The sequence below is a fragment of the Vanellus vanellus genome (assembly GCF_965231255.1).
Source record: "Vanellus vanellus genome assembly, chromosome: 6".
Lineage (NCBI taxonomy): Eukaryota > Metazoa > Chordata > Aves > Charadriiformes > Charadriidae > Vanellus > Vanellus vanellus.
The window spans coordinates 44,114,181-44,140,065 of record NC_138911.1 but is presented as its reverse complement, the minus strand read 5'-3'; the positions used below and the strand labels follow the sequence as shown (position 1 = coordinate 44,140,065).

The window sequence follows — 25,885 nt, the reverse complement described above, 5'->3', positions numbered from 1 at the left end:
ATTTTTATGGTTTTAAATTGGTTTTATTAAAACATGAGCATATTTAGTAGTTCTTTCACCTATGCACTACATTTGGCTGGTTTTGGACATAGTAAGATTTCAAAGCAATGATCCATATCCACAACACAAAGATTTCCCTTCTTATCTCTGCACCCGACTTTTTGACTGATTTCTCTTTCAAAGGCCATGATTTCCCTCACAGAAATCAGGACAGATGTTTGGCTACATTGACTCCCTTGATCCCAGTGTGCTAGGCTGAAAATCTCGGTTACGGAGAATGGAATGGCTGTTGAGTTGCAGAAACTCACAATATCCCTTCGATACTTACTTTTGTGACCTTGAGAGGCCAAGAAGTCACATTGCAATCAACAACAGCAAGAATTCTTAGGCTTGCTAAAATTTTTCCAAGGAAGCAAAATAGTTACAGCATTTCTAAGTATTCCCAGATTTACTTCTGAATTGCTTGTGTTTTGATCATATACATGCTTTTTCTGATGAGAAAAGTGACTTGAGATAAACAGAAAACTAACAAAAAGGTAAACACAGTCCAATTTATTTTAAAGTAGTGCTGATTCCATGGAAACTATAACGGCAGTTTAAGTTTTAGAGCATATTATTTTATATAGTGTTTGTTGGATTGAGTCACGGTGAAAGTAGAAGAAGAAGAACCAGCTGTATAACTATTTTTACTAGAACAGAACAAAATCTGAAATTTCTGTTTCAAACTTTTGTGGAAACTTCTTTTCCCTAAAAATAATAATTTTCCTCTTGTTCAGAATCGGAATAACAAAACAGCATTGCGTATGACATGAAATAGCTCAAAAAGACACCCGCAGCAAGCTTCAATCTTTTTGCATTGACTTCAGTGCTTCCAGTTTAGGGTAGTTTGTTATTTTGCTAAAGTCAAAATATTACAGCTGAATTGAAGTGCTTCAACTGTAGAGAAGCAAAGCACTTCAAGCTGATGAAATGAAATATTCTGATATTTTTCTACTGAGCAATTTAGGTAAAATGTTGGAATCCTAGAGAGTCTCCCGACAACAAAGAGCCAGCAGCAGGCTGGAGAAGGATGCACGGAGGGAGAGAGGACTGTGAAGCCAGAGAAATAAATGAAGTGGAAGGTTGACAAGAGCTTTTTACTTGCTGGTCTTAAAGGACATTGTGTGGGAAGGAAAGACACTTTTAAAATAAGCATTGCTAGGATTCCCTTTCTCTATTGTTGTTTCTATGCTGCCATGAAATATTCCAGGTTGTTACCAAGAAAGAAATGCAGGAAGGGTGAAAACAGACTATTCTCTTCACGTGTCCAGGTCCCAGCAGCTTACTTGTCCTGCGTATGAGCCTCTAACATCTAGGTGATTTTTTACTGTTTATGTCAGTTGTCTACCCTAGAGAAGATGACGTAACACCTGTGCACCTAATATGTACAATAAATACCTCGATGCATTTCCACGAGCCCTCATTCTCTGAGCTCCTTACTGACTTCCGGAAAAGGGGATTAATCAGTGGCATACATGTTACTGGCTCCATCGTTGACCATTAACCCTCCGCTCGCCAGGAAAAGAACTGTTTCCATCACCTCATTTTACTGAAGATCTCAAAAATGTACTGTTTTGTTTTGTATCACTGTCTGATCGGATTGATCTCCTTCATCCCACCTGCCACGGGCCTGAGTATCAGAGGGACTACCGGTGAGCTTCGTTCCCTAAAGGATTTAATGGTGCTGCTGTAGGCTGAAGCCAGCAGACTTAGGAAGGGTTGATATTTTTCTCAACACGTGGCTTTTGAGGCCTTAAAATCACCTGTCAGCTCAGTTCCTCTTTCTGTCTTTCTGAACAGGATCAAACAGCCAAGTTGTAGGAAAATGTCCGCCAACATTTTCCTTCCAAAAACCATAGATGCCCATTAAAAATCACTGTCTTTCGTAGCATTTAGGCCTCAGCCAATATTTCTGATTCTCCATTGCCTTTTAATTTAAGCCCCCTGAACAATGTTTATTCTTCGAGGCTGGAATGTGATACCGTATTACTGTAAAAGATAGAAGTGGAGATTGTTATTTAAACTAAGGGCCTCGCTTTGCCAACGAACATCAAAGTAAGTTAAAGTGGATACAAACACAATGCAGATGCCCTGGAAAGGCATTTTATATTGTCAGAGCAAAGGGATGAGGCCTTTGTAGGGTCGGTGAGTCTCACAGATTTACAGTAATTTGATTTTTTCCTTTAAAGCCCCAAGTCCTGACATCATACGAACATGAAAGAAACTCAGCTATCAAAAAAGGTTCATTTCTAGCTTTTGTGTTTGCGGGATATCACTTCACAAAGGCACCTTAGAAACCAGGTTATCTATTACAATATGTTTATAATTAGCTCATGATTAGGGGCAACACTATAACATGTTTATTGTATTATATCTGAACAAAACCTCAACGTTGAAAATACTTCAAAATATTTGTTTGTATAGTGACCTTAAACAAAGATTACAGGGAGGGAAATATATTGTTTCTGATGTAAATATATCATTTTGAACGGTATAACTCCTCTAAAATATTGATGCCGCATGCTAATTACAGCGATTCTTTTTAAATAAGCTAAAATATGTCTCAGATTACTTCCCAGGCAAGGAGCTGGAGAGGAAGAGAAGTTCAAACCTACAGACACAGAAATCATGCTGCTTCCTTGCTGTTTACTGTTTTCCCAGAGAAAAAGGGTGGAAAGACCAAGAAGATGGTAGGAAAAAAGCAGGAGCCCTGGCACTGCCCTTTCCACAGGTTGAAGGGACATAACCTACCGCCAATACACTCCAGAGGTAAACTCCTACAGGCCATGCCCAGACTGCAGCCTTTAGCATTTCATTATTCATGGTCTGGTGCCCAAAACGCCGATACAAACGCTGCCTTTGCCAGCTGAAGTGTATTTATACCTTTTTAATGACAAGCATATCTATTAATCAGCTCTTTAGGAACAGACAAAAGTGGCAGATTTTTCAATAAAAGTTTATGGACCTGTATTATGGCAGCCTATAGGAGCTGTAACCAGGCACTGTGTGCCAGCTGTCGTGCCGTGGGATGGTTACACGTGACACCGAAGGGAAGAAAGAAAATCAGAAAAAAAAAAAAAAATTAAAAAAGAGCAAGGAATGTTTCTGGGCTGAGGATGGAAACTCTATTTAGCGCAATCCTCCTAAGATTTTGTAGCGTCCAGATGCTGTAGTGCCTTCTCTGTCATTCCCATTTATATGATGCAATTTTCTGGCCAGATGAGCCCGACTCGGGCATCCAGCCGGGCTGGGAGTGGACAGTCCGTGCTGGAGTGCTGCTGGACGCAGAGGAGCGAGCGTGAGCTCTTACCTTCCCTGCTGTTTCTTGGCACACAGCCTGTTCCCATGACATTATCTGAAGCTAGCCATGGAGGTTTATGGTTTATTTTTATAGCAATATTTTCAAGCAATTATCTTCCAACTTGTAGCTATAGACCTTTATAGTCTCACTCTAGCAAGGGCTTGTTTCTGTAAATCCACTTGTTTAAGATTTCCCTCATGTGTGCACACTAAACACATTGTTAACCTTGATGAGCAGTTAACACTTAACCAGCACTACAAAATTTCAGCTCATTTTCAAGTGTTGTAAGCGTTCATTTCTCCTGTCTGTTCTGTAAGCCTGGCATGGTAAGGCAATAAAGGAAGGAATGAAATAGCTAGAGCCAGCAACTTAACTGGTTTAAATCAGTGCAGCTCCACAAAGTCAATGGGGCTACAGAGATACACACACACTCTGAACATGGCTTTATGTAAAAAAACCTCAGTACTCACTGGCTTTCATCGGTCTACCTGTACTTTAGTTCTCTCTTTTTGTTTCTGCTGTTTTATTTTGAAGAGAAGACTCTAAGGTTATTTAAAAGAGTACTAACAGCTTATTAAACAATATTGATTTTTTGTGTGTTTGAGTTGTCATAAACGCCTTGCATAAATGCAATTATCTCTAATATGCTAATAAAACCTATTAGAGATCATGCTGGCCAGCCAGTTTTACATCTTCACAATGGACGAAAAATCCAGACTCTGATTCTGTATCACACTACGGTGGTTTATACCTGGTGTAACTCAAACGATTGGGCTGGAGACTCAGAAGAATAACCTGAAGATGCGCCGAGCCAGGCTCCCATTAACTACGTGTGGTACCCAAAAGTAACATGCGTTTCACGTGCTAGTCATAGGCTAAGTCTGCAGCCTGAGTTTCTGGATCTGGAAGAGGAAAAGGGAAAATGTCGCTGTAGCAATTACGGCACAAGTGAAACATTTTTCATATAAGCATCAAAAATAAGGCAGGAAGAATACAAACTTAAACACTCTGCATACAAAGATTAATTACATAAAATAAAAGCTGGAAGAAATAAAAGAGCCAAACAAGGCAGCACAGGAAATTTCTAAAAATATTGCTGTTGACACTAAAGAAAGACAGAGAATATTCTGCCTGCAGCTGCAATACAGCTGTCACATCCAAACAAATTAAAACCCTCTGAGGACCAAAAACCACAGTAAACTCTAACATTATTTAAGTGAAGCGGTATCTTTTCTTTGCGTCCCAGCCGAATACTTATTTAGAGTGTGAAAAAAGTAGCCTGGGAGCACCCAGTGGCAGAAAATACTTTTCCAGGTCCAGGGAAGCTGAAGATCTGCTTTTGTGGGTGTTTAAACACATGTTCTTTCTATCTTGCTGCCACTGTACAAATGAGACTTTTGCCCTCTTTCTCCATCTCCGTTTCAAGACTCCTGATGGCAGATTCTGCGACTCCTGATTTTGGTGACCCAAGCAATCAGAAAGTGCACGTATACAACGCGCCACTGAGCGCTGCAATATTCCCTACCAGCCTGGCTTGTTTGCTGCGTGACGTTTCAGACAGTACTGTACAGAAAGAGCAGCTGGGACTCTGTGTGCTGGTAGAGGATTCCTCACAGGAACCCCCCAGCCTCCCAATGCCATCTCAGTTGCACTTGGTTACCGAGACAGTTTTGCATTTGTTATAAGGTGCTTATGCTGATTTACAAAGCCATTGAAAAGCAGAGCCCAAGTTACCTTTCTGAGTTAGTGACTCTTTACTCCGCTGGTCACAGGCTGAGGTCAACTGATACAGGTCTCTGTGCATCTTCAATACCGAAACGCGTCACTTTGGGTGGTCGCTCTTTCAGCCATTGTGCACGTGGCCCCGCTGCCTCCTGACAGTACCGGCGCTGATACCTTCCCTGCGGTTAAAGTCCAAACGCGAGACGCAGTTGTGCTCATCGGCCGTTAGCTGGATGCAAATCATTGTGATTTCTGAAGAATCATTGCTAACACCGTTTTTTCAGTCATTTCTCTTTAGTGTTCGGAGATGTGTCTGTGAGATGAGGCACCAGAAAGAGTGTTTTCTTTTTCCCCTCTGTCGTTCCATTCTTATTTTCTGTTTGTAAATGTAATTCCTCCCGCAGTGTAGCAGGATAGCGTGCGTAATTGTAGTGGGTAACTATGTAAGCACAGAGGAACTTTTTCCTACTCTAAAGAAAACATTTCTTATGGTCCAGAGCACAGAATAGCTTTACAAAGCACTTCTTTGATTAAATACATAAAATAAACCAGCTGCTGCTGTAAAGAAGCATAAAATATTTATCAAATTAAATATGGATTGTGCAATCTTGTGCTGACTGTTTAACCTTAAATGCCTACGAAATCAATGCAACAGATCGGAATTCACAGAAGTAGTCAGCCTTCTAAAGCCATAATTATTAATCATTACTTTAAGTTCTGTAAATCTGTTTGATGAGCTGGAATTTTAACTGTATTGCTAATCAAAGGATGTTTTCGCTGACTGGATGAGGAACGGGGAAAGAAAGCATGTTATAAAAAAAAAAAAAGAAAAAGAAAAAAATAAAAGAAAGATTGGAATGCCTCTTCTCCAGAAATAGTAAAGTAGCTTTCTTTCACTGATGTAACAAATCCCGTCATATGAAAACTATTATACAAAGGTTACTCATTATTAAAGGTATACCACAAAATGTCACGGTAATAGAGTGTTGTCATGGGATAAATATATCTCACTTTGAAATATGCTCCATAAATGCCTCAGTCACCGCAACTTCCATTTAGCTGCAGAGGGCTGGCAGGAATGTTTTGTTTTAAAATTAATCATCCACTGTTCTTCCTTCCTGTTAGCAGGCTTAAGCACTGCAATATGAGGGAGAAAAACTTGGAACTGTTTTTTATATTCGCCCAATGCCCAAGACCAGAGGCAGGAAGGGATATTCCCAAACCTGATTTGGGGAATAACATAACTTTGAGAATTTTAGTGAGAGGCCTCATTTAGCTGCAGTACCCCGAAAACTAAACCGCTCTGACTCTAACAGAGGAACTGACTGGTAGATGTTTAGGGTGATTAGTATTTGCCCTGCAAAAAGCTGAGAGGTTATCACAGACAAGATGGCCAGACATACTAATTCTAAGTATTTTAATTTAGGAAGAATGTCAGCACACAGTAAATCGCCAAAGAAGTTATAAGATGATTCAGCTGAGTTTAAAACTGTATTTACGGAACTGACTGAAGACTCCTAAAGAAAACAGCTGATGTACAACCTTACTCTGGGATCAGCTTGAAAAGGAGGGCAGAGATGGGGAGGGTCGGCAGTCATTTATTCACTATCAGTTATTGTGTGTTCTTCCAGCCCCTCGGCTTTCTGTCCTCCCTTTTTCACATACCCTGTGTGTTCAGGATTTGCCTGATGCCTCAGCCAGCTCCTGCTCTGCCAAGCCTGCTGGGGGATTTGCCGCCTGGTTTTGTAGGACGAGAGGCAGACGCGGGCTCTGCCCTGCTTCTGCATCCGCAGGGCTGCAAACTGCTCTGCAGTGCACGCCGCCCCTGCTACCCTCCAGGGGAGTACAGGGCTCTAAATCATCACACAAGTCCACTCAAAATAAAAAATAAAATAAAAAAAAAAAACACCCAAAACCAAAAAAACACCAAAAGTATGTCTGTGAGTATTCCTCAACATTAACTTCGCACAAGGCAGCGGGTGCTGTGCTCAGCAGCTGAGCGCCGGCGCGGAGCTGGGCTGGGAGAGGAGCGCGCCCACAAGTGGGACTGAAGCAATGTGAAAGCAAATGGGGTTTTCCTGCGTTGTTAATTGCTGCCCGCCAGTAAAAATCACTCTTTCCTTTTTTAACAGTGTTACTGCCTGGCTGAAAACTTTATGAGCAATCGCTCCTGGATCTTTTATGGGAGCTTCAGCAGTCACATTTTGGAAGCTGCTGCTTAATATGATGTCACTGGGTCTGCAGGTGAGTAAAACCCCCAAATAACTTTTCTTTTGACATGTTCCTGCGGCAGCTGTTTCCACGCCTGATTCATAACTTCTCTGCCTTAAGAACTGCGGCCATTTAAATAACTTCAGTGGACAAAAGCACATACACCAGTCCAGAACAAAGGAGGGATGCTTTCAATAGTGCGGGGTTAGCAGTGAGTCCATTACGAAATACCTGTCCCCACAATCTTGTATGAGTGCTTATGCAGAATTTTGGACAGCATTTTACATGGTTAATGCACTGGTCACACCACGTACTAACACAGCAGTTGTTGATTTAATACAATCTGACCTGGTTTTATAGGCAAGGAAATAGCCCAAGGAAGCAAAGCCATGTGGGATGAGAGTGGCAGAACAAAAATTAGGGTTTAGATCTTCCTCCATTCTCATCTAACACATACTCCTTCAGACTATATTGCCGTCTTACTAAAGTTGGACTTTGATGATTACTGCGCAGAAGAACCTTTGAAAAAATAACTTGGGGAAACATTCATATTCTCACTATCTGTAAAAGTAGCTGCATAAACAGTTTTTCATCTGTTTCAAATAAATGACTAAATTTCTATGTCTTACCCAATCTATATCTGCCTCATTGAGGTCCTCGTTGCCCTTTGGGGCTAAGAATGTATAATGACAGCAGAATCAGGCGCAGTGACTTTACCAGACTCTCTGATCACAAGCTTAAAATAAATCATATCTGAAAACATGCTTCCAGATATTGTCTGAGAATCAAATATTCCAGTCTGAGGTTCTTTGGGGATCTTCCAAAGCTTTGTTGTTCAGTTTTGAGTATTAATGGCATATAAGAAACTGCAGCAGGACTGAGAAATTACCGCATATTCTCACAGCTTCTTAATGCAGCCTCTGATAGCGGAGTGTGTTCAGCACCTGTCAGAAAATGACTTTGCATAAGCTTTAAAATGGAAACTGTGGAAAGCAAAAAAGGAGAGCAAAAAGAGCTAAATCATGGGTTGAAAGAAGGGAAGAAAACCAGAAGAGAGCTGTGGAGACAGACGCTGAGGAAGAAAAGAAGATGAATCATCTACTGTGAGGTTTAAAGACCATTATTATGTTATATAATTAGCATCAAAAGTGTGTGTATGCACTTTCACATGTAAAATACATAGAGTTGGATGTGTGTTGTTTACCGATTCTTAGTGTGGAAGTTTGTTTTATGTGAAAATAACCTATAGCCTCTTGCTGCACGAAGCTGAAATAGCCTTATTTACAACATACGTTTGTAGGGGGAAAAAAAGCAGCTCAATATCAAGTCAGAGCAAAGCTGAAAAATTCAAATGCCAATTTTGAACTACATTTGGAAATGGGGACATTTTGGATCTGAGCTTTGGCCCATGTACAGTCAAACATAAATGCCATTTTGTATCGCTATAAGCTGGAAGTGACTCTTTCCTCTGTGAACTCCCTCGTGGTACAGCCAAAGCCTCTCTGTGACTTACTGTGTGGCACACCAGAGCCAGCACTGCTTCACCCAGCTGAACGCTCTTGAAGTCAGCAGAGTTACTTTACTCAACATTTTAAAAGCAGCTGTAGTCAACAGTGTATCAATGAAAGGAGATTTCAGCCCGAGAGTGGCAAGCAACTGTGGAGGACAATTGTAAAATCGACTTTCTGTGCTTGTGTCTTTTTACCTGCAGTATCAGGGACCAATCTTTCAGTTCCGGAAACAGTCATGAGTTACCTTTTCCTTAACATTTTTGGCTGGGAGCTGCAAGCGCTTTTTTTGCTTGATTTCCCAAAATGCAAGGCTCACACAATCTTATTTTCTGCCTGCCATCTGCAAAAAAAAAAAACAAACCAAAAAAGCCTCAATCAAATTTGATAGATGGTCGGAAGTTTCAGAACCAATTATGATCACAGGAGCTTTGTGAAACCTAATGGCTTGAGAAAAAGCCCAAAATATTGGCTCACTAACAGGAAACAAATATTTGGCTTGGCACCAGCCCGCTCGCCAGCCAGCGTATGTGACAGCCAGTCAGTCGGTGTGTGCCTGGCCAAAGCACTGCTACCTCCTGGTGACTTGGCCTGTCACAGAGCAAAAAAAAATAAAAAATAATGCCTTATGAAACTAACAAACGGATCTTTTGTAAGTTTAAAATTTTGGCTGCCAATTTTAGTCTAGTAGAGGTTATGCATCAGAATTTAATAAAATTTTACCACTAGAGGATATTTATCAGAATGTAATGATTACTTAAAAATGTGATTGATACATTATAGTGCAGGACAAAGCTACATCAGTTATACATTGAAAGCCAATATATACCCTTCTAAGCTGTCCAAAGGACAAAATGCCTTTTGCCTTTGTGAAGGTCTGTTGAAGATGGTGGTGTTGGTGACAGGACAGCATCCCTCAGGGACCCTCCTGTCCTCTATTGCAGTGTCTCAACAACTACTTAAAGACTTTACTTTTGTCTTACCATTCACCCCATTTTCCCAGCACCACTCGCTTCAGTTTTGGGGCCAGAGTCTAAAGGGGCTTTAGGCACCTCATTCCCACTGAAATAAAGGGGGGGGGGGGGGTAACGCCTAAATAGTAGGTGTATCTGGGGCAAGGTCACTACCTCTGCTCTAGAGCATTCCCTTTCAAGGTCACTGATGCTACTGGCTGCCCTGTGGGCTCCAGACATAGCACCTGTGCCCATAAGCCTGCACACCTTGCACAGATGTGTTATAACAGGGAGGGGAATGGGCCCCACACTCCAGATAGAGCAGCTGAATCAGGGCCTGAAGGAGAACGTGCCCTGTCCTGGGAGCGCTTTGCCCTTCACCTGGAGCTTGATATTGCCCCCCTGTACGTCCCATGCAGGCTGAGAGTGTGGGATGAATATGGGGCAAGGAGAGGGGACAGCATTGCAGCGGTGGTAGGTACAGAGCCTGTCCTCCAGCCAGCTGTTAACAGAGCGACTGCTGCAGTTTCATGACCCAGCTAACCCCAGTGTCCATTCCCCGCTTGCCCAAGGGGAGCGTGGTGACAGGGAAGCGAATGCCCCATCCCCTCAGCCGTTCCTGGGAGCTGGGCTCAGTGGAGCCCCAGGGAAGGAAAGCCCAGGCAGCTGGGCAACCCCGCTCATGTCCACGCCAGTTCGGCGCTGCACAAGCTCGTCCCAAACCAACTTAGACAGCAGGCAGGGCTTGTCCCTTGCTGCTTTGCTTGCAGTCAATTTGCAAAATAATTCCTCCAGGATGATCACAGAGAGCAAATGAAAAGCTCAATCCTGAATCCTCCACTGCTGTGGGTAATCCCCGTTCCAAGGAGTAAAGTCTCTTGTTTAAATGCAGAATAGAAACCCGAGGGTTTCAGAGAAAGTGTAAGCCTTGGATGGCATGCTTTGCACGTATCAGTTTTAATAATTATTATTTATTTTTAATTAATGAGCTCTGAAAAAAAAAAGAAGACTGATAGCAGGTGGAGTCATGATTTGGGTGGGATGGAAGTTAGTGCACCAGAGGATAAGAATCTTCAAAACTGGCCATGAAAAAGAGAAATTTAGTTTAAGTTTTTGAAGTTTTTAATAGGTTAAAGTCGATGTATGTATGTACTTAGATTGCGGAATAGTCATGAAAAGAGGAAATAAAAGAGCTGCAGAAAAAAGATGTAGATTGTTAGGGAGTATTAGGAAGTGGAAAAAGCTACACCCAAAAGCAAATTACATTATTCTACCGGAAAAGACAGACAAATAGACATACAGAAATACAGAAAAAACAATATTTCCTACGGGGAATATTGCACTCCTTCCACAATATTGCCCTAATTAGAAAATGCATCATAATGAACGTCAGTTGCAAAGCAATAAGACAAAGAAGAACTCATGGTAAAATTCAAAGTTCAAAGCTGGTTGGTTGTTTAGAGGGAAAGATATTCTTTTCAGGAGATGATGAAGGAAGAGTGTAAAGTTATGGAAATGTTCCTTGTGGGAAAAATAAAGTAGACGATTATTTGTTTTTATAGAAAGGTGAAATCCTGTCTGTTTTCAAATAAATTGTAAAATTCATATTGAATTCTGTGAGGTCAGGTTTTCTTTTCAGTAAAGTCAAAGTACTGAGCTTAACTCCCTCGCAGATATGTTGTATACAGACTAAATTATTAAAATCCGGTATTCTAGAGAAAGGAAGCTGTCGGTCAGGGGTCCGTTTTCCAGCTCTCGTAAAGGCTTTTTTTTGTGATATTTGCCAAGTCACTCATTTTCCATTCTTCAGTTCCCAGTCACCAACAGACCCGTGGGTGTGAGCCTGGCGAGGTGTCCTGTCTCGGTAGCTTTTATCCCCGGGATTTAACCGGACACCGCAAACGTATCCAGCCCGCAGCACAGCCTGGAAGCCTCCCAGCGAGAGGACTTCTTGCTCTTAGCGCTGCCCCACACTCGTCTGACTCAGCGCTATGAAGAATTCCTCCTTAAAGCCGGGATTACATCAACCAGAGCCAGACGGCCGCTTATACGGATGTAAATCTTTTTTTTTTTTTTTTTTTTTAAACTCTCCTCTTCTCTCGAAGTGTAGGCACAAACAGCTATTTCAGGAAAATGCTCGATTTCTGCACCCCATATACAGCGATTTGGTCAATCTGCTCTGCAATCCTCCACTGAGCACAATAAATGAGCCCATTCAAAAAAAAAAAAAAAAAAAAAAAAAAGAGAGAGAGCGAGAGAAAAACTCGCTATTTTCTCAGGTGGTCGGAGGTGTTCTTAACAGCCCGACTTCCCCGGCGGGGGCCAGTGGGGAGGGGAGCCGGGCAAGAGCGCGGCGGGAGCCCCGACGGGACGGTCCGACCCAGCCCCGGGGTATCTCAAAAAGGCCGGGCCACATCTAGGGCTGGAAACCCTGCGGTCTCCCTCAAATCCCCCGATCCGGGGGATGGCGGCAGACCGGTCCCCGCTGCCGCGTTACCTCCAGCCAGGTGGCCGCGGGTGCCGGGGGTGGCCGCGCATCCCCACGGAGGACCGCGGCCACCGCGCCCCCACCTCGCCCGGCTCCGGCGGCTGCGGGGGACACGTCCGGACTGTCCCTCTCCTCATTTTCCTGCGCTGCTTCACATGAGCCGCAACCAAACATCGCCATCGGCGAGCGGGTTGAAAAGCGCCCTGCCAAAAACGCGGAAATTAACAAACATTTTTAATTTTAAATATCTTTTTTTTTTTTTTTCCTTTACCCCCTTGGAAGCGTGAAAATTCATTTAAACGCGCGGGGACACCCGAAGGGCTTCTGTGGCTTAAGCTGGAGGGACGGGGTGGCCGGGCACACGCAGCCGTCCCCTTCGGGCCCCCGGAGACGGACGTGGTCTCACCCCGTGGGCCCACGGAGACAGGCTTGCCGCGGGGCGGGGTGTCATCTGCTATAGGACCTCCCTGCAGGTGAACTACAGGACTGACTCTGCGGGTGGAGCACACGCGTGGGCGCTGCCGCGTACGTGTAGCATCCCCGGAGAAATGCCTGCCCCGTCTCATCTCCGTGGGTGCCGTCGGGGAAGAGGCGGCTCTCGGTGGCTCCCCGGGGCTACCAGTGTTCCGGGGGCACGGCGGGGCGGGAGAGCGGCCTGTACAGAGGGGCGGCCGGCAAACCCACCCCCTCGGTCAAAGGATGCCGTCCCCAGGGGGACCGTGGGTCCGGGGTTCCGGGGGGGAGAGTGTTCCCCCGGCCCCAACGCCAAAGTGTCGTGGGAGAGGGTGAAACCTGAACCGCCAAACCCCGAAATGAGGCCGGGCAGCCAGAGCTGAAAAGTATCCAAGTCGGTCCCAAGCAAAACAAGAGATGAAACATTTCAGGTTATTACGTTCTCCCTTTGAAGCGAACTATTTCCCGCAGATAACAATGCGTAGGTATATTTAGACAGCTCGGCTCGTCCAAGTAGAATGTGTCTTGCGCTATTTGAGAAAAACTCTAAGAGTAAGTGCAAATATTTGATGCTGAAGAGCTCTTAAGGCTTGAAGAGTACCATTTACTTATTTCTACACATCAGTGTGGGCTTAGGATGTTAAATAGATTAAAAGGCTAAGAGAGGTCACTGAAGTAGACTCTCTTTCTCTCATCCTGACTTTTTTTCCTTGCAAAGTTTTTTGCACTTTCTTTAGAGGGTCCTTGGCAAACTCCTCTGTAGAGCCACCTCGGATACTGTATAAGTTTGTGGCTCTCTGAACGCCGGCCCCCGCCCCTCCCCGGGCCGCCCCCCCGAAACTCCGCTCCAGCCCAGGCATTCAGCAAATGTTTGCCTGCGGGGTCAAGATATTAATAAGCACTTCTCGGCCTCCTTTTATACTCGGGGCGTCCGGGAGCAGGGGGCAGCGGCGGCGCTGCCCGAGACCGGCCGGGCGGGCAGGTGAGCCCGGTCGTACCTGGCGGGGGAAGGGGACCGGGGGGGGTTATCGGGCCGGCGCCCACCTCCCGCCGGCCGCGGGCTGCCCCGATGGTGACACGGGCAGCCGGGGACGGGGACACACACACACCCCAGGGCGAAGGCGGGAGGACCCGCTCCGCTGAGGACGGCCACGTCGTTTCAATTTAATCTCATTTAAAAAGACATAACTAATAAATTTGTATGGACGGGGCTGCCGGAGACGTAAAGCAGAGTCGATAGTGGTTCAATCCCATTGAACCCTATTGAAAACCATGACAACAAGGAACAAGCTCCGATTTATCCCGGAGAGTTAAAGCACATTGTGGGAAGGCGTCAATCACCTATTATTCCAGATCTGAACAAATGCAAAATCTTGACTGGAACAAATGCTTCCAACAGGTCCGGGACATAGGGCTACATTTCCCTTTTGTTCACGGCCTAGCAGTTGGCATGTATTTGTGCTCCCCTCGCTCCGACCACCCAGGACGGCTGGGAGGCTGTGCTTGGAGCGGGGAAGATAACTACTGTCACCAGGCACGCTTGATAGGTGGCTGCAGTAATCACGGCCTGGGAATCGTTTATAGGGAGCCTGTCCAGTCCCGAAGAAATATGCGGGAAGTTGGCCAAATGGAGCCCTGTGCCCCGTTCATCTCGCCCACAAATCTCGCCGGTATAAATCTCGCCTCCCCCTCGTCGTTATAGCTCTGTTGACATTTTCCCCGTGAAGTGTAACCGCTTCCAGAAGCGGCACCCACGGCGGGGCCGGGAGGGGCGGCGGCGGTCGGGGGCAGGCGGGGAGCGGGTCTAGGGGGCGAGAGCGGGGATGTATAAATATAAGCCGTACACAATAGCTTATAGATGTCTGTTTGGACAGGGAAATTTGAACCGACAAAGCGGCCGGCTAGAAGAGTGTCTCCGCGTGTATCTGGCGGTTTCCATTTCCCGGCGCGCAGCGCATCATCACACGGTTTCACGCCGTTTGCCCGACGGGGCCGTGTTGTGTGTGCCTTGGCCGGCGTTCAAGGGAAAGCGGATCTGCTCGGGCGAGGTTGGGTGTCTCCTTCCCTCTGGGCTTTCCTCCATCCAGCCGGACTCGCTTCCCACTGGTTTTCTACACGGGCGCCGGGTCCATCCCGCGAACCCCGGCGGGAAGCGATGGGGACGGGGGCTGCGGAGTGGGGGTGGGGAGCGTGTCCCGCCCCCTCCCTCTGCGGCCCCCACGGCTCGACCCGCGTGGAACAGGCTAATCGCGCCCATCGGTCACTTCTGCCCCAGCCGCAGGCTGAGGACCGAGCCCTGCCACTGCAGTTTTGCATTTGAACTGCTCATCGGACTTCTTTCTGTACCATATTTTTTCATACGTCCTCGGCGGCCACCGAGGCTGAGCAAAGTCCGACCGCAGCTTCGCGGGGGGGAACACGGGGCCGCCCGGTGGAAGGCTAAGGCTGCGAGGGGGCGTTTGTCCCGCGGAGGGGACCGCGGAGCTGCCGCCGGGGCCGCCCCGGGCCGTGCCCAGCCCATGTCCGCACCGCTCTTCCCGGGGGGCCCCGGGGCTCCGGCAGTGGGGGCTGCTGCTTTCGGCAAATGAGGCGGCGCTCGGCGGGGCCGGGAGACGCGGGGATAAATAAACGCGCCGTGTTTGATCTTTTCTCTCTCTCTCCCAGCTGGAATCGTTTCAGCCACTCACACATAGCGCCCGAGGGGATATTCCTTGGGTTAGTACAACGCAAAATGGTGCTAAAAAAAAATCCCCCCTACACCTCCTCCCGACTCTTGCTTATGGACCGAGCGCGTCGGGCTCCCCGCGTTTCCCCAGCCAAGCTCACGCCATCACCCTTCCCGAGAGAAAGGTGCACCGTCCATCCACCCTGCCCAGGAGGGGCAAAAAAAAACCCCCAGACCCGGAGGTACCATCCCCTCAACCGCACACACCCTCCAGCCTTCCCCACCGAGAGCTCAGCCGAGGTGTGAAAAATCCCCCGTTGAGTGTAGGAAAACCTGCCAATGACAAGCGGGAGAATTGGAGGTAGCACGGCAAACAGCCCGGGGAAATAAAACAAATAACGACTTAAATTCCTTCCAGGTTTAAAGCGGGAGGGGAGAGGGGGGGAAATAAAGAGGGAGAAGCGGGGGGGGAGGCTCTCGACAGGCTCTGCGGATGTCCTGGGAGGATTCACTTTGTCTGCGGATAGAAGGGACGCTGGTGGCTTTGGTGGCGGATGGAGGGGGGTGGTTGTTGGTCATCCACATGCCACCCAAGATGTTATTCACTGCTAACAATTACCATTATCTGTCCCCACTTTTGGCTAATCAGACAGAATATGTAATGATGAAGCCTGTTTCCTGCTGTCTTTGGGAGGTAACGGGTTATTCTCTCATGGGGGTGGCGGGAGGGGGGGTTACACCTACTCCCATTAGGGCTTTAGCACTTGACTAATTCAGGTACTTAGCATCCTATAGACAGGGACGGTTTGAAAGCAGGCAGTGTTTGCAGTGGGGAGGACTGTTTATATAAACAGGACACCTCTGTAAACGACACTAATATTTGGGGTTAGGTGGCGATGGAAGGGAAGGTCCTCTTGAGCCAGGAGATTCCCCAGTAACTGGGCGCAGTCCTTTCCTCGCGGCTTTTAAGGGAGGGGGTTCAGGCTTTGGGATATTTTTTGGGGTGTGTGTGCACAACCTACCATGGCCACATCTGGCAGGATCAGTTTTACAGTGAGGAGCATTTTGGATTTACCAGAGCAGGATGCTAATAGCATAAAGCAAGCTTCTGACCATCACCACTCAGCGGAGAACTACATCGGCTCGCCGTACCGAGGGTGGACAGAAACAGACAGAAATCACTATCCCTGTGAGTATGAAACGGACAGGAATTCGCCATCTCCGCACAGCTATCTTATTTGTTTCCCCCCTTCCTTTTGGGGAAGATACGAAGAAGGGAATCGCCAGCGTGTGTAGCCTACAGGATCGGGGGGATCCAGGCTGGCAATTTTGTAGAATATTACTGAATTGCAACAATGAAACAGCAGGAACATCCCGGCCACGAGCTTAAGAGAGAAAAGATTTATTTTTTTCCCGTAGGTCTGTGCATGTTCCCAGCTATGGCAGAAAGCAGAACCTCAGGCTGTGTCCGCCCTTCTCTCTGCGCTTATCGTTTAAGCTCGCTTCCCGGATTCTTTTTTTTTTTTTTTTTTAATTATTATTATTATTATCCTCCGTTTCACTGTTGCAAGAAATCCTGCCTTTTTGTACTGGAGCGGTCTCAGGTCACCCCACGCACGGGAGAGCATACCCCCCGTGCTTCGCCTCCGGCGCCACCACCGAGCCCCGCGCACTCGCCACCGCGACTCACTAGCCAAGCTGTGTACCACATCGGCTTTATCTCACACCCATAAATTGCACCGCAGGTATACGGTGTTCAGTGCATACCTGTGGGTGAGGAGGGGGAGAGAGAGTCCTTTGGATGGATGTGGAAACCCCATCGGGGATAAGTTAAATATTAAGGTAATCTAGCGGCTGGAGAAAAGCCGTAACGAAAGGACTGGGCAGCCCGGTATCACGTTTAAGAGCACGGAGGCCGCCAGCCCGCAAACCCCAGGGCTGTGCGCGGCGGAGCGGCCGTGCCCGTGCGGGGGTTGACGCCGGGCCAGAGCCGCTCCCTGCGGGGACAAAGCCCGTTCCGTCCCCTGGGTTAGGTGCAACGTACCGGGGGCGTTATCTCACATCTCTTGTTGACCGTCGGGATTAACCCGGCCCGCTAAACAGCCTGAGGGAGGCGATTCGGCTCTCGCCGGCCCTCCGCCGCCTCGGTGCCTGCCCCGCGCCCCGTCCCCGTCTCCGTCCCCGTCCGCCCCCTCTCTCTAACCCCCTCGCTGTCCCCAGCTTCCGACGAGAGCGGCCCGGAGCTGAGCGTGCCCGACTCCACCCAAAGGTCGCTCCCCGCCCGCGGCTCGGAGGCCGAGGAGAAGAAGAAGAAGCGGCGAGTGCTCTTCTCCAAAGCGCAGACGCTGGAGCTGGAGCGGCGGTTCCGGCAGCAGCGGTACCTCTCGGCGCCCGAGCGGGAGCAGCTGGCCCGGCTCCTCAGCCTCACCCCCACCCAGGTGAAGATCTGGTTCCAAAACCACCGCTACAAGATGAAGCGGGCGCGGAGCGAGGGCCCCGGCAGCCCCCCGCCGCGCCCGCCCGCCCTGCTGCGCCGGGTGGTGGTGCCGGTGCTGGTGCGGGACGGGGAGCCCTGCCGCGCCTGCCCCGCCAGCCCCCCGCCGCCAGCCCCCCGCCCCAAACTGGGCTGCGCTTTGGCGGGCTGCAGCGCCCAGGCTGCCCTCGCCCTGCAGGGCTACCGGGCCTGCCCGCCCGCCGCCGCCGCCCTCGGCGTCTTCCCCGCTTACCAGCACTTAGCGCATCCCGCCGTCGTCTCCTGGGGATGGTGACAGCGGCGACTCGCCCTGCAGGGCCGGACTCATCCCACGGGCGCGGGGAACACCCCCACTCCATCCTCCCCCCGGGCTCCCCACGCGGGGAAGGCACCGGGGCTCTGCCCGGGCTCGGGCGGGCCCGGCGGCGGAGCGGGGCGGCGAGCAGGCGGGCAGCGGGGCCGGGACGAAGCTCGCCTGGGCCGCCCGCCCCTCCGCCGGTCTCACCCGAGGGTGCGGGTGCCGGGTGCGGCTCTATATTTTTGTCAAACCATCGTTCCTCCTGCTCCTTTTGGAGAGGTTCCGTGTTAAAAAAAAAAATAACCCTAGCGACCTAGTTTATTTTAAAATAGCGGATTCTTCCAGTGACTAATAAAATGATTTTTGGCAAATAACATTTTTCCCGGCAGCGAAGTGTGTTTTTGACGATTTGGGCTTTTTTTTTTTTTTTTTTTTTTTTTCCCTAGGATTACCTCCTGTGCTATAAAAGCTTAAATAATTCTCTTGATCGAGCCAGCGGAATTTCACTTTCCAAGTACGTTAATTTTACCCACGTGAGCCGGTAAACGGCGAATAAACTTTGCTGCAAGCATCTCACTGTAAACCGGCTGGTATTTCCCACGGGAAGGGCGCGTCCAGAGCCCCCCGTCTCTGGAGACCCCCTGACTTTTCGTTTCGGGCGGGTCCGGTGCGGGTTCTCCTCCGCCCAGTCCGGCCGGTGGGCGCAGCGCAGGGCCGCCGTTCATTCCTGGCTTTTTTTAGAGCCTCTAAGGCAGGATCCGGGGTTAAGCCAATCTTCCCGTTAGTCTGCATCTGTTGCAAAGATCGACTGGGGAAAGGTAGCCAAGAGAAAATAGTGATGACTTTTAATGCCCAGGGAATTATGTTTTGAAACGCTCTGCAGAACTACTGATTTTATTAATTGGAGGAGAAAAACACAATCATATAATTGTCCTGGCAACGGCCAATGCGGAAAAAACCCTCAAAAAAACCCCAAACCCAAACCCAGGTGTCTCTGGAATTTAGACTAGACCCGGCTGCCTCCATCCCTCCGACGGGAGCCGCGGATCAGGAACTCGAAGGGAATATTTGGGGGCGAAGATCCCGCGGGGACTGATGCAGCCAACCTGCCCGCCGAGGAAAGGCTGCCGAGGGTAAAGGACCCCCAGAGGCTGTTTAGGGTGGAGTTTTTTGTTATTATTATTTCCTGGAAGGGGGTTATTTCGGACTAGATGTGCCTCTCCTACACATCCGTGTCGTGCTCCCTACACATCCCGGGGAGCCCGTGGATGCTTCTGGCCACCTCGTCAGCCGCGACGGCGGCGGCAGCATCATCGCGGGGAGGCTGGAGCGACGCCGGTCCTTCCACCTGCATCCCTTTCTCTGTTTGGGCATGGCGCCATGTGCCAAGGGGGAGATACAGAGCCGACCAGGCTTCTGGGATGTGCGGGAAGGAGCCGGGGCAATACAGCCTCTTTGTCACCTGGGTTGTTTTTTTTTTTGTTGTTGTTGTTGTCTGTCTTTCCCCCCCTTCCCTTTATTTTTTTTTCTCCTGCCATCCGAAATCTTTTTTTTTTTTTTTTCTCTTTTTTTTTTTGCTCCGTCTCAGCTGCTGGCCACCTTGTCTCCCATATGGATGGGGTTATCTTAGAAGAATCTCCCAGAAAATGGCTCCTTAAACCTCCTTTTGTCTTGGGGGTTGAAAAGAGCATTGTTGTGCATGAAAAGGACCTAGACAAAATCCGCACTGTTTCAATTCAGGACTGTTTAATCAGTCCCTAGTGACAATTTTATGGGTTTTAGGCGGTACAATAGTATCTTTTAAAACCTTGTGGCCTTCATGAAAACAAAGGGCTTGAATTTTATGGGCTTACAACTCCAATTAGAACAGTGCCAATGTGTATGGGAGATTATCAAATTTGTATCATAAAACCCCTTTATAATAAATGATTGCTGGAAGCTGGGGAGGGGCGGGGGGAGAAGGGACCCGGACTTCAAGCGATGGACTTTGTCGCATGTAGTTTTGAAAGTGCACATGCTGCTCTCCGTTTTAACTCTTTGCGACCCAGCTATGCAGCAGGATCACCCGTGGAAATAGTGTGACATCGTCATTAGAAACGGAAACAAAGACAACAGGAGAAGACCCCTCCTCCTCAGCCCAAATCTACCCTCCGTCAGGTCGCCAAGGTTTTGGCAGCATCCCACCTGGAAGGCTCCCTCCCCGGCTCCTTGGTTATCTGGGATGCTCTCCTGTCCTGGAGCCCACAGATGGCCACAGGAAGTGTCTGTAAAATAAGTGGTCTTCATTATACTACTGCTTTTACCAGTTATTGGCTGTACCGGCGATGACAGAGGTTTCTAGGGTGTCCCTTCCCTTCCCAGCCCCAAGCTGCAGTGCTTTCCTTCAGGGACAGGCTGCAATGTCCCCTGCCATGGATTTCTTTACGCAAAATGTGTGGTTTATGACCGTTGCCTTTCAGCAAGCCCAGGGAACAGGAAAGTCATGCCCTTGCAGGCTGACGGAAGTCACCGCCACAGGGGTGTAGGGAGGATGATAGACTCAGGTTCAAGTATTGAGAAAAGCAATCCCCTTAGTTTGATACATCCATGTAGAAAGAAGAATGCAGTAAATGATGAGTCAATTCAATAGACTATGGAGATCTATGGTAAAAAGTCTTGTGAAGAAGATAGGGTAGGATGGAAAATATTATTTTTCCTGATAGAAACGAATGAATCCGTCTAACCTTTAAGTGTATTTAGCAAGGAAAATCGATTTGTTAACCTTACCAGTGGTTAAGCTGTAGCTAGGAGATATGTCTTAACAAATGTCCTTGGTAACGGCTTTGGGGCAAAAGAAACTTACTGCTTTTCAGTGTATTTTCTGCTACTTTGGCTTGTTTTTTAATAAGGCACAAAATCATCTCAGTTGTTGGTTTGGTTTTTTTTTTCTTCTCCTCAAAGGGGTGAATGCACACACAAGCTCTGCCTTTTCTCCCTTTCTTTTGCCTCACCAGGTCTCACTTTTACTTTCACCCTGCAAACAGGCCAGTCATTTCACTGAACCTAATGAATAAACATGCCATGATCGAGACCTAAATGCCATCTTCAGCTAATGAAAAGCATTGCTACCATCTTCAAACATCTTCCCGGGTGCTTTATTCTTAGTCAGTAAATAAACTATTGACTTTGCAAAGGCCCAGCCCTGTTTCAGTGGGAGCCCCTGGGCACATGTTTGTTAGAACTAAGGCGTTAAAGCCAATCACTAGACTGCCTCCAAAAAAATGGACAATAGTTCTGAAAGAGCATATAATCGAGATTCTTTGCAATAATTTATGGATGAGTTGAGTGTGCCCCTGCCAATGCATGTCCATCATTAGCCTTGGATGTACGCACTATACATTCTAAAAATTGCAACAGATTAAAAACGTCAACTCCCAAGCAGAACTCTGCAATGCGCTAAAATAAATTCTCTTATCACTGACTCAGGAAGGCCTCCTGGCAGCCTTGCGATATGTACGTCTGGGTTAATAACCCATCTGCACTGTACTGTTAACTAAGGGCGAGTCAGGACTGTGAAACTCTTTGGACATTTCAGCCCCTCCTACCTCGTAGCACTCAATAGGAATAAGACTTCCACCCGTGGTCAGAGCTCAGCTGGTGCTGGAGGGGACAGTCACCTCACTTTGCTTTCAGAAACCAGTGGTGCCCAGCACTATCTGCGGAGGAGCACAGGCCCAGCTCTCCCTGTACTCAATGCCCTTCATAAGCCACCGTTCATTGATGAAGGTTAGTGCCTTACTGGACTCAAATGACTGATAACTGCTGCTTCTTGAGAAGATGGGAACAGCTAGGATACAAGGAATAGCAGTTTCTGAGCCTTACTAATGGCACACAGCCCTTTCATCAAAAGCCTAGATAGCGCATTTTCCTTTTCCTCAGCTGGTGCTTCCAACACTTGAGCACTGGTCCAGTCCCATACATATCGGCCACTGGGTAGTGCACTCTTTCCAAAATATCTGCCATGACCAAAGAATTGCAAAGCAAAGACTCCAGTCCATCTACTCAACATAAAAACAATCAGACAAAGAGTCAAGTGCCACCAGTGTCAGTGATGACAGAAGGACCCCAGGCACCTCAGGTAACTTCCAGGAGGCTTCTAATTCATCTTAGTTAAAAGGGAAATTCCTGGGGGAAAGGAGACAGTAGATGCAGAGTTGCCCACATCAGGGAAGTTGCTTTATGATCCTCAAGCATAAAGCTCTCCTCAAGTATCATGCAGGAGTAGAGTAGCTCAGATCAGCAGTAACTAACATTATTAATATGATAAAAATCACTTACACATCTATGAGATTTAACAGGCATAAGAGATCTGCCACTGAGCACAGATTACTGAGCTATGAGATCAGGCTTACAGTTGCATTCGAAACAGTGAAGGCAATCAGCTCTCTCGACTGCGGATGTTGGCAGTTTTGCCAGTTTCCATCCTGTTTTCTGCAGTCCTGTGCTATTTAAAAGAGGTCATGAAGTGTGTTGGAAATGTACCCTCCAAAGATAGGTCTCCCAAGCAATAAATGAGACACTTCTCTCCAGAGCAGGTGTCCTTTATATTCAGGACCAATATGGATAATGAGTCCATTTCAGACATCCACAGGTCTCAGACTGCCTTCCTAAACAAAAGGAGACCAAACATGTAGAGACGATGTCATGTTAGTTACTTCTTCATAAGGCTTTGCTCCATCTAATGCTTAAACTTGGGAGTTAGACATCCTTTTCAGAATCTGACAGAATTTGGCTCGCTCTGAATGAGCAATACTTTAAAAGAGAAAAGGAACAGAGAGAAATAGAAAAAAGGTGTAGACAAGCCAGTAACACCAAAGAGAAGAGTAAATCTCCAAATCTCCTCACCAGTTCTGGAACACGGAGGGTGCATTTCCATGGGACTGTCCATGCTGCTTTAGAGCAGCCAGTCAAATTCCTCATGGGCATGTGACCTGCAGGCCAGTCCTGCCCTCTACTTTGTAGTGTCCTTGAGGACAAAAATGATTTCTTGACATTCCAAACAGCCGCAATATTTTGCCTTGCGATATGCGTTGGCAGGAAGCATCACACTTGGTACACTAGGAATGCAGTTTTCCTCTTACCTCCTTATTATCCTGTTGTGGGTGGGTGGGAGATTTGGTACTAAGTTAATGACTTTATGATATTCAACACTAATCATGCTTTCACTAAATCAAAAATATAGCCACTTAAAAGTATATACAACGTATCATTCTGGAGAGAAAAAGATCCTTATTTTTTATAAAATAGATTGATTTGTGTAATTACTTATGAATTATATAGTCAAAGTTCAGTATATTGGTTCTATGTTGGGGTGTTTGCGTGCCTTACCCCACACATATTACATGTGTTTAAGTAAATCATGTCTGTCTTTAGCTGTGATAAAGAGGCAATTGAGAAGAAAATATACTACTGATACTTCATATCTGAATACTATGGAAAATGACTGAAGATCACTGCTATCTGTTGTATTTTTGCTCAGACAAGCCACTATTTGTGTTAACTGCTGTTTTCATAAAACCTGTATAAAGCCTTTTACTTCCTTTTTCTACTACTGTTGTCTTTCAATAGCCATTCTCCAAGGTTTGTATCCTGTCTTGGATATCTTCTACACCTATCCCATACGCTCATGACTTTCCAACATTGCCAGACAAAGTAAACTTCCCTGAAAAGGATGCATCCCAGTATGGAAAGGTGCCCAGTAGCTAGTGCATTGCTTTCTGGAGAAGCTGTTGATTTGTGTCTTTCTGTTGTTTGTGTGCATTCACGTAGTGCTCCTAATTGGACGCATCTGCTCTCTGCAAAATACAGTATCATCCGTGATGATTGCTTTGCCATTACACTTCAGAAAATGCATCTGCTGCTGCTAGCTGGCCACCGGTCGGGGGCTCCTCCTGATCTCTTCCATTTCCCAGTTGCTTTCAGAGAGCACCATGTTATCAAACATCCCTTCTGTGCAATTTGTGCATACAGTTAAAAGGTGGACATGACTGCTTTTACTCAGCTCTTCCCTTTACTTTCCCTGCCTTGGCCTCAGGACACCGCACCAACACTATTGTTTGTGTCTTCAGCGTGGAAGTTCTGCCTTCATCACCACAAGTATTTCCTTTGTGCTGCATTTACCTGCCTTCTACTGAAGGTTGAGACTGTGTTAATATTCTTTCCTTCATCATCTTTTCCTTTTAAAACAGTCATTTAGCATTCTGTTTTCTTCACTCATACCTGATATAACAATCATGAGGAACTGATTTTACCACTGAGTAACCTTCAGGCCCAGTTATGCAATGAGTTTTCGTAGTACCGATATGTATGTTTGTGATTACTTTAATGCTCGTCTATTCAAATTTAGCTACTGAAAACTAACTGTATCTATGCTTCAAAGTAACTTAGAGTTTATCATTGTTTTCATCTTTGAGTAATTTAGTTTTAAATGTTCCTTTGGCAACAGAGAGTTGAATTTTGGGCGCACTGAAATTTCAGGCCGCTACAGGAATACTGTTCTGGGGTCTACCTTTTAAGAGATGCACTCAAGAGCCATTGTGCAGGACCCGCAGGAAAGATGAAGGTTTGGCAATCATCCTGTGGACTGAAGGTTGGGGTAGGTGTCCTGTCTATTCTAGCTTACCGAAGTGACTGAAGAAGCAACCTAAGTTAAAGCACTCACACAGTATACATAAAATTCATCATAACAGGGTCTTCAGTTTAGCTGGGAAAGTTTAGTGAGGTCCATTAGTTAGATAAAACCTAGTTTGAAATCTGGCCTGGCTTCTAATCAGTGACAATACTTAGCCATTTTTACCACAACTTGGTAGCAAATTCCCTGACTCTGAAAAATTTTAATGGGGTATTTGAACAAAAATGTTCTAGTTTAATCATAGATGTTGCCCTTCTGTTAGGAATTAATTCCAGGGATCCCCATAGTTCATATTGTATTAGAAATGACAGTGCTTGGTCAGAACAAGCCCTTTTGATCTTAAAATCTGGACATCTAAATTTGCTCCCCTGGAGGACTTCAGGTGCCAGAACAGCCTCTGGCACTGACTTCACAGAAAATGAGAGCTGCTAAGGACATCTTCAGACTAGGTTCCCAAAGGCACCTTGTAACAGCTGGGAAAAAGAGCTGAAAAATCAGGAGGCTGAGGAAATGTATGTGTGACTCTCTCTGCTGCTTTTTCTTCCCCCTTCTCTTGCTTTCTCTTTGCACCATCAGGCTATGCCTACTATAGAATCAGGCCAGTAGCTGCTCCTAACAGCTTCACTTTGCATTTTTCGCTATTGTCACTGTACCAGCCAATCATGTAAAAAATGATATATTGACTTGGCAGGTGCTTCTGTTTTGAACATGATTAAATAACTTTTTATTGTCATCTTCAAAGCATTTTTATGGTCATTTACTGAGTGAAAGGGGCTCTGATTTTGTGAGCATCTGCCAGAATATGTTTGATCCTGTCATCATTTCTTCAGAAAATCACGCGCCTGTAGCTAGAGTGCAAGATACGGTAAGTGCATGAATTGTCCATTGCACTCTGCACTTACAACACTGCCTTCATTGTCAATGATAACATCAGCAGGGGAGAGATCTTGGGAGTTAAGCTACCTGCTGTTTTCTCCTTGATGTTTGAGCTCTTGGATGCTGTATGAATCTCAGAGATGCAGAGAATCGCTTCTTTGTTGATGCCCTATTTTATTGGTTATTTAAACACGGTATGCTGTTTGTAATTAGAGCTGACGAGAAAGG

The 25,885-nt window shown here is 46.8% G+C and overlaps 1 protein-coding gene across 1 annotated transcript; it reads left to right on the top strand.

Moving 5' to 3' along the window:
- Positions 1-16,363: 16,363 nt before the first annotated feature.
- NKX2-8 (NK2 homeobox 8) lies at positions 16,364-18,108 on the top strand (the record flags this gene model as incomplete). The annotated part of the gene is made up of 2 exons (XM_082485887.1): positions 16,364-16,529; positions 17,561-18,108. The coding sequence occupies 2 exons, from the start codon at positions 16,364-16,366 to the stop codon at positions 18,106-18,108; spliced, it is 714 nt and encodes a 237-aa protein (XP_082342013.1).
- Positions 18,109-25,885: the final 7,777 nt, after the last annotated feature.